The sequence below is a fragment of the Maniola jurtina genome, chromosome 6 (assembly GCF_905333055.1).
Source record: "Maniola jurtina chromosome 6, ilManJurt1.1, whole genome shotgun sequence".
Lineage (NCBI taxonomy): Eukaryota > Metazoa > Arthropoda > Insecta > Lepidoptera > Nymphalidae > Maniola > Maniola jurtina.
In genome coordinates, this window is record NC_060034.1 from 3739347 (window position 1) to 3754544 (window position 15198).

General features: G+C 38.4%; 1 protein-coding gene across 2 annotated transcripts in view; it reads right to left on the reverse strand.

Moving 5' to 3' along the window:
- LOC123866178 (phospholipid-transporting ATPase VD) overlaps window positions 1-13565 on the reverse strand; it is a 78493-nt gene extending 64928 nt beyond the window's left edge. For both annotated transcript variants that reach the window (XM_045907574.1, XM_045907573.1), the window contains exon 1: window positions 12346-13565. In XM_045907574.1, the coding sequence (XP_045763530.1) occupies window positions 12346-13154 (809 nt within the window). In that variant the 5' untranslated portion in view covers window positions 13155-13565. The remainder of the gene's footprint in view (window positions 1-12345) is intronic.
- Between the last annotated feature and the right edge of the window lie 1633 nt (window positions 13566-15198).

The window sequence follows — 15198 nt, forward strand, 5'->3', positions numbered from 1 at the left end:
AAATACTTAGTTCTAGTGATTTATTACCTACTTACATCTATATCCGTACTTATTTATGGACCTAAATACTTTTAAATTACATTTAATTAAACGTTGTAATGCAATGTCGGCTTTAAAACTTCGTGACTAAGTGACCTGATACAAAATATTTTGTTTTATTTCTAAAAAGTATCTATGTATTTACTCAGTTACGTTTATAAACCTCACTTCTTTCAACAATATCATAAAACAAACCTGTCATTGGTAATTTCACAACAAAATGACAAGGTAATAACGCATAGTTAGCGTGTTTTGTGAATTTTTCATTCCGGTAAACGATTGTCATTCCTACTAATATTATGTCTCGATGTCTCACCGTGTTGGACCTTGACCAATGACCTATATTAGCGCGCTTTGCTTTCACCGCGCCCTTTTCAAATATTCAGCACCGTAATCACCATTCGACCGTATTAAACGCTTATGAATGAACGCCTCTAAGCTTTGAACGTTAAAGCCGATGTTAGATGTCCAAGCATCGATATAGAATTTTCATCGAAGTGTGCAAGCTTTTATTTGGGGCTAGCATTTAAGTTAGCGTTTGACAAGTAACAAGATTACTTGGAATCTCTGATTATGACTCTGATCTCTGATGAGTGACGATAAAAATAAAGGCGAAGAAGTAAACGATGTAACTTGAAAGGTCATCACAGTCATGACAAACTGGCTCAGAAGATTCTTACTGGCGAAAAGGGTGACTTGCTTCTGGAGTGAATGAATGACTGGAGTCAAGAACCCAAAACGGGCAGAATAGTTTATGATCCATAACTGATGAAATCGTTGCAGAAAAAGTGCAGGAACAAGCCTAATAGAAAAGAAGGCAAGCGAAAGGGCAGATTAGGAAACAATAATCAAGGATAACCTTACTCTAAGTCTACATTAAAACTGTGTGGTCATAAGCTTTTAGTTTTTATATTGATTGGACCACGCGTACGCACCAGTTCGCCTTGAAGCAAAGGACACACGTGTCTACGGTACATGTGGAGCAGAAAAGGGTGTGTTAATTACTAATTTTAGCACATTATGATATCTATTGCAAAAGATGTCGTCACTTGGCCAATAAGTATTTTTTCTCATAACTACAAAACAAATTAAATTACCGATCGCAGAATAGATTGGCCAGTTTTTACCCGACTGCGGCAAAGCCAAAAGGAAGGGTTATGATTTTAGCAGTCTATGTATGTATGTATGTGTGTATGTTTGTATCCAGATTCTGTGTGTTCCATCGTAGCGCCTAAAGTACTGGGCTGATTTTGATGAATAGGTGTCAATCGATTCGTCGTTAAGGTCCGGGTGACATAGGCTACATTTTATACGAAAAAAATTGACCTAAGGGATATTACATGACAAAAAAGTGGGGTCTCCAAAAATTTTTTTTTTTGCTATTGTTGTTCACTGTTCCAAGAATGAACGAATGAAAAGAACCTAGAGAGGGTTCCAGCACTACTATTAATATTAAACTGCTTATTATTATGGAATTGTGCACTATGCATGGCACCAGAAAGATGCTAAATATTAATCGGTGCATGACTAGCTTAAGAGCACGGTAAGTAGGTACCTTCTAGTATTTCTCAACGTGGAACAATGGCACCGCAAAACACCGCTGTCCTTGATTATAATTTTCCCGCAAGTCATTAAGGTTTATGTTGGCTTTCGAACGGAAAAAAGCGAGAGGTCGAAATTAAAAAACATTACTTTGTCGGCGGCGCGGGGCGGCAGCAAATTTAGTGAAACGTCGCTTTATTATTATCATTTATCACATTTTCCATATAAATGTTTTTTAAATCTGAAGGGTTGACCTCGCATAATAGGATTAAGGTTGTTTACACCCAGCGATTGTTACGTGAGAGACCACGTAATACCTACGGCTTCCACGCCATTTATATTTTCAAGTTAGTTATTTAATTTAAAGTTACTAGGTAAATAGTTAGTTATTCCTGCCTCTAATTACTAACTACAAATAGTTGCTATCGAGTCAATTTACTAACAAATAATTACTTAAGTAATTTGTTTAACTATTACATAAAATTACATAGTTGTTAAGGAGGAAAATGATATCTAGGGTTCATCTAACCGTAAATTAACTAATAGATGATTAGGTACTTACTTATTAAGTATCTAACTGTTACTTATTTTATCATTAATTATTTAAGTAAGTTGTAATGGGTTGGATTTAATAACTACCGAGGCTAAGACGTAACCGAGAGGTTCAAGGCATTAATAGAGTAGAGACATGTAAAGAGACTCTATCAAAGCATCATTTACATATTTTTTGAGTTACAAGATGATTAACAGCTATAGCTATGTCGTGAAGTAGGCACTTAAGACACTATGACACGTTAATTCTTAATGAACATAATTTATTAACACATTAGGTTCATGTCGCGAAGGTCGACCTTCAAACTTCGCACCGAATCAATTAATTCAATTCTAACACCGAACACTTAACTAACGCCGGAATTAGACGGTTCATTATTGGTTTAATTTCGATGCCGTATCGATGGAGTATCAATGATAAATCGTCTTCGTTAAATCGATAACTATTTCAACAGACATCTACTGCTGACATACTCGTAGATCTATTGCAAAGTTGTCCCTAGGACAAGATTTTGTGAAGATTGCAAGCGGCACACTTGTTACCGCAGTATTCTATTCTACTATAAACGCAGCATTGAAAGTTTGAAATCTACATCTATTTTGGCAGACTTACGTTAACTTATGCGTACTTATCTAGATTTACGTAATGACGTATGGGGCGGGAACACGGACACTGACAGTAGTAAAGTGGTACGAGGAAATTCGCAGACGAACAAGAGCGACCGACATAGCTCGAAGGATTGATAGACTGAAGTGGCAATGGGCAGGTTTTGTCTGTCGCAGAACTGTCGGCCGATGGGGTTATGGGGCGACCTCCAGTCCGCTGGACCGATGACCTGAAGGTGGCGAGAAGCGTGAGTGGAGTGATGAGGAAGGCGGAGGACCGTGTTTTAGCACGCTCTTGAAAAGGCCTATGTCCAGCAGTGGACGCATATAGGCTGATGATGAATGGAAATATGCAGCTCTGTAAAATATTCTACACTGTAGAATATAGGTAGGCAATAACTTAACCGGAAGAGTACCAAACCGCGCTACTTTTGTGGTTTAGGTGAATAATTAGAAAGGTTTGTTTCCTTATTTGAACCAAACGTGTATCGAAAGTAGGACACGAATCACGATGAAAACCCGCATCGGAAGAGCTTTTAGTACCATAACCCACTATCACGCCACGGTCGCGCGCGGCTCTTACATATTTGAATGAAATAACGCGCGCGATTTCTTATCCTGCTGGGCAAGTATTTGTATAGAATGTTGAAATCACCTTTTGTATAACATTCTTATTATATAGGCGTATCCAGTCTCTACGTTTCACTTTTTTGCGCAGGCGCACGTAATAAAACAATAGACCTTCAGTAACTATACTTTTCCGCATCCTATCGCACCTCGCAAAAAACGCGCGCGGCCTGCAGCACGCGACGTGCCGCGCTAGTGGATAATGACACTAATAAGAGAGAAAGAAGACAAGAAACATATTGAAACAATATTTGTATTCAGTTAAACATAAAAAGGTGTATTTTTATCGGCAACAAATATATACGACCTATTTCACGCAAAGATTGCCTCTACGGACGTAAATAGATTATCTAAGCCGTATTAATATAGAAATGTACCGTTGAAGTACTGTACTGCTACCGGTGTAGTGTAGCAAAGTGTACAGGTTGCATAATGGAGCATTATATAATATACTAGGTGATGCCCGCGGCTTCGCCCGCGTGGATTTCGATTTTTTTTTAAATCCCGTAGGAACTCTTTGATTTTCCGCGATAAAAAGTAGCCTATGTCCTTCCCCGGGATGTATCCCAAGTCTGTACCAAATTTCATTAAAATCGGTTCAGCGGTTGGGTCGTGAAAACGTAGCAGACAGACAGACAGACAGACAGACACTTTCGCATTTATAATATTAGTATGAATATGGATTGCTAGCCTACGACTTTGTTCGCATGGGTTTATTTTTTCAAAATCCCTAGGAAACTGTATAGTTTTCCGAGATATACATAAAGTAGCCTATGTCACTCTTACTTAACTATAACAATACAAGTAAAAATCATGTCGATCCGTTGCCCCGTTGCGACCTGATTGAAGGACAAACAAACTTCGCATGGACTTTAATTATATTTAGTGATTGACGAACCAATTTACCGGTGTCTATTAATTAAGAAAATCGGTTGTTGATTGCTTAGAAGAAAAGGATCCAATGACTAACAGGGATACAATCATGTTCGTAACTGGATGCAGACCAAACATGATTGATAGGTTGACTGGGCCCATAGTCGCGCGACATCGCGACTTCAATTTGTGACATCAAATACTTAAACTAAGACAATTATTGATAAATTATTGACCTATGAAAAGGTGTCAACATAACAAAACTCGGTTAAAAGTTAATAGGTGGACTTCGTCTGTGTTGGCGTTAGCTGGCGGGCGTGCTCTGCCTTTTTGGAGTGTTTTTTTTTTTTGTTAAAACTGACTGGAAAGCGCTCTAAGGGGGTGCCGTGCGTGTGTCGGCGACCGCCGGCACAGACGGGGTCCATACTTGTAAAGTTTAACTAACTTGTTACAAATAACTACAAACTTGACATTGGCTAATCTTTGTAAAGCCAGACGAGAGAAAAAAAAAAGTAAATAGGTCATAAATAGGTACATTTGAATGTCACTACCAGGAATCTGATTGGTTATCGAATGTCGGCAATGACAAATCACAGCAGTTCGATGATTGATTGACCGAATTGGTTTGTCTTGTCTGACCTACTAACTAATGCGGAAACATTGTTTGCAGGCCAACATACGAAATATTCCAAGAACATCGATCACATTGCACCTGCCTACTATAATATTGATCAGTAATTTTTGAGGTTGAATAGTTCGTTATTTGTTTGCTTCCGTGCGCCCTTCTTAATGCTGTGACTTATTGAGTAGTGAGGAAACAAGTAATTTCAGTGTGTGGTTTGCGATAAAATATTCATTGAAATTTCTAGTGTTCTGATTGTAGATTATAGTTTTCCTTATGGCTGCTTCTGTGTGATAATATAATATATGTATTGTATACGTTCATGTGAGCAGTGATGGTCAAATAATTAATAAATGATTTCGACGTAGATCTATGTAGGGCACTATCCTACTAATATTATAAACACGAAAGTTTGTATGTATGGATATATGGATGTTTGTTACTCCTTCACGCAAAAACTACTGGACGGATTTGGCAGAAAGGATTAAAGATGGATTATAGCCTGGATTAACACATAGGCTACTTTTAACCCGGAAAATCATGGAGTTACGGGATTTTTAAAAAACATAAGCTAGTACTATAATATATCACTGTAAACATTCGACAGGCTTCTTTGTTCTAATATTCATCCATACTAATATTATAAATGCGAAAGTACGATTCTGACGGAATTAAGTTACTTAATTTGACGTTAACTTACTTTCAAACGGCTGTACCGATTTTCTTGGATTGTAGCTAAGAACACTCTCGATCAAGCCACCTTTTAAACAAAAAAACCAAATCAAAATTGGTTCATTAGTTTAGGAGCTACGATGCCACAGACAGATACACAGATACACACGTCAAACTTATAACACCCCTCTTTTTGGGTATAAAATAAATTAATAAGGTCGGATTTTTAAAAATTCCTACGAGAATAGAAAATGAAAAGATTTTATATTTTTGCCAAGCGAATCCGCGATCGCAAGGTCTTAAATTAAAGATAGGCGTCCATTAGATGATAGTTTCTATTTCCTCATCTGTGGTTCTGCATAAGCGATATGAATTCTATATCAATGTTCTGCATCGTCAATTCTGTTAATTGTGAGTGAAGATTTGCTGAATGATAGATGTAGCAGAGAATTATACAGATATTTGTTATAAAACATTATTCATCCTATCAGACAATAGGTGTTCCGTCAACAATAGCAGTGACTGTGGCAAAGTAGTCTGCCAGCAAAATGTATCGTCTGATTGCATTGAGTTTATTTTAGGGTTCCGTACCCCAAATAGAAAAAGGGAACCCTTATAGGGCCACTTGGTTGTCTATCTGTCTGTCAAGAAAAGTGAATCGAAACCTATACGGTACTTCCCGTTGACTTAAAAACATGAAATTTGGCTGGTCTGGTAGGTGAGTTTTATATCACAAGTAAAGGAAAAATCGGATTTTTCCCCTTACGTGTCCTATAAGATCTACCTGTCAACGGGAAGTATCCTTTAAGTTTCTTGACAGACACGACAGACAGACAACGAAGTGATACTATAAGGGTACTTTTTTCTTTTTGAGGTACGGAACCCTAAAAAAATTAAAATAAGCATGTTTACGGACGGAATGGTACTGAACCCTTCATGTGCGAATCGAACTCCTACTTGGCCGGTTTTTTGTTCTTACGGAACGCAATGGTCTACGTCTTGGGACAAACGTGGTAACGGCAAGCATTCTTGACGATGGTTTAGCGAGCTAATGGTAGCAGTCGTTGAACAGGATAGCCTTTGCAACTCAGTGCAAGTCGAGATATTCAAATGTCTGTAATTTACTGCAATTGTATCGAATGGCATTTCAATGGATTGAAGGATCGTATACAAGTTCGATATAATGAGGCCGCGCCGGTAGTTCTAAGCCAGGTACCTCTGTACTTATTCTCAAGTCTATTCCCAAGAGCGATACCGATACTGTTTATGGCAATTAAATGATAATGAAGTAAAACTTTAATGCACATAGGCGTGCTGTCTCTCTCTCTCAATTGTTGTTCTTTCTTTTATTCTCATTATTTAAGTACTAGATGACGCCCGCGACTTCGCGTAGATTTCAGTGTTTTGTAAATCCCGTGGGAACTCTTTGAATTTTCTGGATAAAAAAGTCTATATGTAGGTATACATCTTCGGGATGCAAGCTATCCCTGTAGTCTATACAAAAATGGATGATACTGACTTATTCGTCTATGGGATCTAATTTGTTTTAATCTCGTGGGAAATATTTGATTTTCTGGGATAAAAGTAGCCTATGTCCGTCACTGGGATGCAAGCTATCTCTGTACCTGTCAAAATCAGTTAAACAGATGGACGGTGAAAAGCTAGCAGACAGACATACAGACACACTTTCGCATATAATATAAGAATAAGTGTAGTTGCGGTCACCATACAGTTCAGTCTGTAATCTGCATTAGGCACTCATATTGCAGTTTGCAGCCCTGCGTCGACGTGCGTTTGTAAAACGCGCAATGCGTGGACATGCCGCATACATGCAAAGTACATATTTATAGTGATTTCATTGTGCTACATAATCATCATTATCAACGACGGATCATACCTATGTAGCGTACCCATCGATGTATATTAGCCTATCTATTCTAAGAAAATAAATGTTATCCTTGGATGAATAAATACTATGTTATCGTCGATAAATTTAATGCACTTTGGTTGTAAAATGTTTGTCATTTACCTATTACTTATTTTAGTGTTTGATAAAAAATAATATCAAATTATTCTAGTCGAAAGTACTTATGAATTTGATGGAACAAGTGTAAATTAAAAATTTTCAACACCCCCGACAAATCATTTTCAAATAAATAATTATGTATATCTAGGCAACGTCCATCTTGACAACTTGACATTTGTCAATTGACACTTGAATATTATGAAACTAAGGGTTATCTAACCTTCTTTTCTACAAGAAAACTAGAAAATAGCTGATAACTTTTAAACGGCTGAACCAATTTTTTTGGATTATAGCTAAGAACACTCTCGATCAAGCCACCTTTCAAACAAAAAAAACTAAATTAAAATCGGTTCATTCGTTTAGGCGCTACGATGCCACAGACAGATACACAGATACACAGACACACAGATACACAGATACACAGACACACAGATACACAGATACACACGTCAAACTTATAACACCCCTCTTTTTGGGTCGGGGGTTAAAAAAATAAGTAGCACCTACGCGACAGGTTGAGACGGCTATCGGGGTGGGGACGCCCCGCTGTGAGCGAGCGCGGATGACGTGCGGGTGTGCGGGCGTCCCCGCGCCTTTTACCCCGATTGCCACCTCGACCCTATTTTCATTATGCTAGAAATGCTTTACTCAAAACATACTCAAAATAATCCAAATCCTAATATAACATTATAAATGTGAAAGTGTGGATGTTTGAATGTTTGTTACTCAATCAAGCAAAAACTACTGGACGGATTTGGCTGTTTGGAATGGAGATAGATTATACCCTGGATTAACACATAGGCTACTTTTTATCCCGGAAAATCAAAGAGTTCCTGCGGGATTTTGAAAAACGTAAATCCACGCGGACGAAGTCGCGGGCATCAGCTTTAATAATTATTATTAATTAACTATTGACATGAATTTGCTTTCTGTAATTTTACACTAAATATGTAGCTATAACTAACCATAAACCTTGATAATCGCATTATTTTATCAGCTAAGATTTAGGTATTTATTAATTAAGTATAACTATGTATGTATATGTAAAATGTATACCTACCTACATATATTAAATAGGTACCAACTTATTAACTAGGCACTTTCGTCGTAATACTCGTACGTGTAAAGACAGTATTATGAATTATGATAGTGACGTCGCTGAAGAAATACCCGGATATGCAGTAACTAGTGAAAGTTTAGATACCTACTTACCTAGCTCACGAGAAATATCAATAAACTACCGAGTTATGCAAATTACAACGCTTTTACTTAGGAAGCCTTGAAAGCTTATTTGTCCGCTGATGCTGCTATTTCTCTATTTCAACATTTTTAAAATAAATAACGCTTTAAAAATTTAAGAAGAGAACTAACTGTGGTTAATCTCTACTTAAATTGAATTGGTTTCGAAGTAACTATAGGACCTAATTAACATAGTTTACGGAATTCAAACCCAATTTTTGACAGGATACGTACTTACCTGACAGAGAATTAACTCTTATTTAATTGGATTGGCAGCTAGCTAATTTTTAAATTGCCGAAATACCCTACCTAAGTAAAGTTATAATGAAACTACCTAGGTAGGTAAGTACTAAGTAGCTAATGTAGTTAAATATTTTCTCTCTTTCGAAGGCATTACGAAAGAAACGTCCGGCGTCGTGACATTTGAGCTGGCGTGTTTACTGTTTGTGTTACGAATTTTTGTATTATTTACCTAAGCTGTGTATTTTTTTATGATTATTTAGACAAAAAACGTTATTAGACAAAGTTACATGCATCAATCACAAAGTTCTGACGTTGCTTTTACGATAGCATAACTTGACATTATAATAAGGGCCAGCGCCCAGCACAGACTGATTGCGGTGAGTGAAGTTAGGCGCGCCCAGTGGCAGGCGGCTGCAGCTATGCCTGTGCACGGTGATATGGACTAGAGTCGGCTGGACTCTTGCGTCGCACTTGGCCTAAAGGAGGTCGCCCACTGTCACTTTTTGCAGTGATTCAGTAGCGCTAGCGATACAGTTACAAAAAGACAGCGATACGCCCCGATAGAGTCGCGATATTGCCCCTAGTCGCATACCTTCACCCACGACAGTGTTTTGTATGGCTATTATCGCGATACAGACGCGTTGCAGCATCGATACACTCGTGCGATGTATGACCACCTCTGAACGCCTGTAAATGCTACAGTTGTAAGATAAACTTGGTTTAGACCACGTTGGTTGTATCATCTTTGTTGCTGCTTTTACGGAAGCAGTTAAAGCGTGGGCAACGTAAATATTGAGTGTACCCATATAATAAAGGAAGGAAGAAAGTAAGCGATGCTGAATCAATACTTGCGATTGTATCACTACTGAATCGCTACTGTCGCGCGTTCTAATGCGACTAACGGCTTGACATAGCGTAAAATACTGAATCGCTGCAAAAAGGCACCGTGGGCGACCACTCTTAGGTAGTTTCCTATGGTTAAGTACTGTGATCCTTTCAACTTTGACGTACAACTAAACCACTGAGCCATAGGAGCCATAATCGAATATTTGACATTGACATGACGTCAGTTCCCGCACTAATGATGCCACGTGAAAAAACACCTGAAAGGCTAGCACATTGAATGAGGTGGCCCTGTTTACACTGCACACAGCACACACGCTACGTAAATAGCATTACATAACGCGTGCGAACAGGGAGGTTAATGAAAGGCCTGAAAATTAGTGAAGGCTCTAAGTTAATTAGTAATTACTAGTTATGCTCGCGTACACACTGGCCCTACTCGCTCGAACTCAATGAACGTGTATTTGCTGCGAACGGCCAGCGCCTGGTTTCCATACAAACATTAAAGCATTTTGGCTCAATTTGCAAACAGCGTTTACCGATTGGCCGCTTGTACGCCAACTGTACGCATTTGGCGAATGGGTATTAGAGGCTTAACCAATAAGCTGACTTCAGATTTGGCCAGACTTTGTATGACTTAAAACTTGCATTAAATATATTGATGTAAAAGCACCATCTCTGAGGGCTCATCATACATTTATGCCAGAAAATCAAAGAGTTCCCCTTGGATTTTTAAAAAACCTAAATCTGCACTTATGAAGTCACTGGCAACATCTACTATATCTAGTCTCCCATATAGAAAAAAGAAATCTCTGCACACTTATTGTTACTATCCTCTTTATGAACCTTGTTCTATGAGTATCTGTAATCATTACCTCAACTATCATAACGTGTTTCATATTAGACTGCATCATATCAAGTGAATCTATACTTAATTAGTTAAAGCACAAAAAACTATTATTGATAAAAAATACATGTTACTGAATGAAATATTTTTTGTTTTATTATGTTGTATGTTTTACCAGTCAGAACTTGGACAAAAAACATTATTAATTACAAAACTACAATGGGTATTATAAAATTGTTATACTGTTTGTCCTTTGTAAATAGGACATGTTGTGGAACCATTAAGAGCTAATTTTAACCACAAAAGACACATCCATGTTTAAATAATAAATGGGTGCTAAAAATGAATTAAAAAACGTATAAAAAAAAGTGCACAAATCAACAACTTTTTTAGAGTTGGTATTAAAATGACTTTGCAAGAAATCCATGGTTCAATTTTCAATCAAGCAAGTAAAGATTATTATAAGCAATCAATTTCCTAAATTTTTCCAATCCAAGACTACATGCCTAACATGCGCCCATGAGAAAATTTTGCCTCCGCATTTACAAGAGAAAATGCAAAGAACTTTTTTTCTCAAGGGGCACATGTTAGGCCCTCTGGGACTATCAAAATAAAGTAAATTACTAAACACCTTAGTTACTATGTTACTGTATTATTTGTTACAATAAATAAATCTACTTTATGTTGTTATAGGTAGACAGTAAACTTTCCTACCTTAAAAAACTGAAATTATAAAATAATACAATAATGCTTCTGAAATTAGAATTCTGCATAAATTCCATACCAAATGAATAATCTCATTTTATTGTCCTACTTGTATAGAAATTGAACACATTTCACATTGTTTGGAATTTATTGTTGAACTAGCTGATGCCCGCAGCTTCGCCCGCGTGGATTGGTCAGATCCCCTGCAGCATCAGGATTGAGGAGTTGGACTCCAAATTTTTTATGAAACAATGTCGCAAAGTTCCTCTATCGATTAAAAAAGAAATGACGCAAATCGGTTCAGAAATCTCGGAGATTTCGATGTACATAGGTAGAAAAACACAACTCCCTTTTTAAAAGTCGGTTAAAAAAGTAGCCTATTTTACGCCCTGGTCAATTCTCTACTTGCCTGTGAAAGTCCCGTCAAAATCGGTTCAGCCGTTCCAAAGATTAGCCTTTTCAAACAGACAGACAGACAGACAGACAGACAGACAGACAGACAGACAGACAGACAGACAGACAAAAATTTTAAAAACGTGTGATTCAGTTATGGTATCGTTCAAATAACCATATGAGCTTAATATGAGGTAGTTATTTCGAAATTACAGACAGACACTCCAATTTTATTTATTAGTATAGATGAATTATAGAATAGAATAGATTTTTATTCAAATAAATAATAACTCACAAAGTTTGAATAATAACTAGCAAATTTAATAAAATCTGATGCAATCTGATAACTATTGTGTTGTTAAATTCGATAGATAGGACTGTTTTTCATTTCCTAACTATTCTATTGTTATATTATAATATTTTAATTGTTTTTTTAAAGAACTTGTTTTTTTTTTGGTTATTTGAATTAATTAAATAAATTAATGAGATAATGTGATAAAAATAAAATATACTCACTTTTTATAGACTCTGCAGAAAGAATTATTAATTCTCTTGTCAGACAAGTGCCTGCGGCGATCCTCAAACAAGTCTTTGATGGCAGTCACTCCGAGCACAAACAACACAGGCAGCATGGCTATTTCCTTGCCAAAAGCATTGATTGCTGGCACCCAGTTTAACAACACTATGAATATAAAGTACACATTGGCAATCCTATGAAACTGTTCGAATAGGTTTTTGGGTAGGAATGAGAGCAGCGTATACTTGGTAGTCCTGACTTTGTTGTTGCATCTCTGTCCGTTGGGGTGATCTTTCGGGGGGGTTTTGTCCGGGATGAGGTGGTTGGGGATGACGATGAGGTGGCGGTTGTCGACGGCGGGCTGCTGGCGCCGCATCAGCCAGAACACGGCGCGGCGCCACGGCGTCACCACGGAGGCGCGCCGCAGCGTGTAGATGGAGTCCGAGCGCGACGCCTGCCGCGAGTGCCCGCGCACCGACGCCAAGCGAGGCTGAGCGCTGGCCGGGAGCGGCTCGCGGTGGCCCGGGGGCAGAATGAAGTCCGTGCGGCTACCGGTGCGGCTGTGGCAGGGCCCGGAGGCCGCGCGAGGCCCCTCGCCGATCTGGCCGTGCGACAGCGCGCGCTGGTGGCCCCGCATCGCCGACTTGAGCGCCGGCCGCGCGCCAGCGGTATTCCCCAACATAGGCGTCCCTCCATGACTTACCGATCTCGAGTGACCTTTCGATTTCGGAAAGAGATAAGTTTGTTCCGGTGCGCCTGGCAAACTCGGCACGGCTGCAGGAGTCTCTCCGCTTCCTTCTGTTGACATTTTTACTCATCTGAAGGACGTTCGGCTCGCTTTTGCTTCTCATTTAAAATCGCGGTATTTGGTGCGGCCGACCGTATATTTATTTGCTCTCGATAAAACTAAAGAGAACGTGTCGTGAAGTCGAAGCATATGGGTTGAAATCATCTGTTCACTTTGTTACACATCACTCGTGGTCCTGTTTTGGATGTACACAAAAAGCGTTGTATAATTTAGAAAGCCGTATAATGCACATGTTTAGATGAGCGAACTTAGAGACAAATAACAGTAAATATTTGACCGCCGCGAAGAAAACATTCGATTGCGAAGTGTGCACAAGACGAACTCAAAAACAAGCAAACTTGTAAAGTTGACCGACCGACTGACACTGACGGCCGTGACGGGCGACGGCATTGACGTGATACGAAACGAAACTAAAGGGAATGGAAATGAAAAATCAGTGTTTCCACTTATGATTTTGGGTTTTCCCTAGTTTCTGTAAACATTTTTTTTTTTCATTTCACAATCCTTAAAATTAAGTCTTTCGACGAGAAAGATGTTTAGTGATTAATTTCATCCGCTTCAAATTTGTAATAAGAAAAACTCTCAGGAACACACAAATAATAATACTGAGCTAATAATTAGTCATTATACTGTAAAAATACGCTATTATTCTTTAATGCAGATTGGCAGAAATCTTTGGGTGGGCGGGCATAAAAAATTGGGTTACTTCCTGAAGTCCAAGTTTACCTAGATCCCTCTTACATAAAAATGCACTAAACCGCGAAAGATATAATTTTATCATTCGCCCTAAAATGGGGCGAAATCCTTAGAAGTAGAAACACTGTGACAAATTCAAATTGACGTTTTCTTTGTGACAGAAAATTAGAATTGCCTGTTAGAAAAATTTCGGGTCTTCTTTAGACGTCGCTAAGTGTGGTCAAAAGTTTCCTGTCCCTTGTAAACAGCTGTCCTCTGTTTGAAATCTTAAGGCGGCGCCAGATGCTTCCAACAAACAGCAAACAACAAGCACTGTCAAACATGTGGATGGCTGTTAGCGTACGCTTGCCAATGCTTGGGAGAAGCATTGCCGTTCGTATTGATTGTATTGACGTATACATCTATTAAATCGATGATTGATTGGCTGCAAAAAAGTACGTGTGTTGCCAATGTTGCTGTATGTTGCTTGTGGCAAGCATGTGGCGCCGCCAAAAGAAAAACAAAAACTTTGTTTATGGGATATTTGTTTCATAATGTTGGTATTAAACAGCGTTGCCAGAATGTTACTTTTGTAACATTTTACGTTACTTTTGACCCCCTCATGTTTCCTCCATGTTACACGACTCAAAATGTTACTTTACGTTACTTTTAGGACTTCATAAAAATATTCAAATTTTTCCCAGCAAACCAAAAATAATCGTGAAACGGAACGCATCCAAAACAGTTTTCTTTGTCCCATTGGCCCATTTGTTAGTTTATTTCACTTTCTCTAAGTTATTGGTCTAAGTTCACTTTGTTTTGTAATTAATCTGTGATTAAAAAAGTGTTTTGTTTGTTTTCCTCTGTGACTCAACGTTGTTTTGGCCAAAGACCGTTTTGGCTAATAGTTATTCGTGGACTTCGTCTGTGGTGGCGTTTGCTGGCGCGCGTGTTGTGACTTTTGGAGTGTTTTTTTGTTAGAAGTGGCCGGTTTTTGTGTTCTGCTAGTGTTTATTGGTGGTGGAACTGACCAAGGAACTGACTGGGAAGCACTCTAAAGGGGCGCCGCGTGTATGTCGGCGGGCGCCGGTACAGACGAAGTCCATTCTTATACATATAGTTTTCCTAACTTGTAAATAACTACAAACTTGACATTGGCTAATCAGTGTAAAGCCAGACGAGAGAAAAAAAAAGTTATAGTATTTGCAACTGAAAGCAGTTTGTTTTTGTATTGACTGTCATCTTATATGATTGCGCCAGTTACGTTATGTTATTTTATGATATTGTGATAGTAGTGGACTGTAATATTAAAATCAAAAAAGTGACGCGGTGCTATAAAAAAGAGATAGGAATTTTCTGGAAGAAGGGA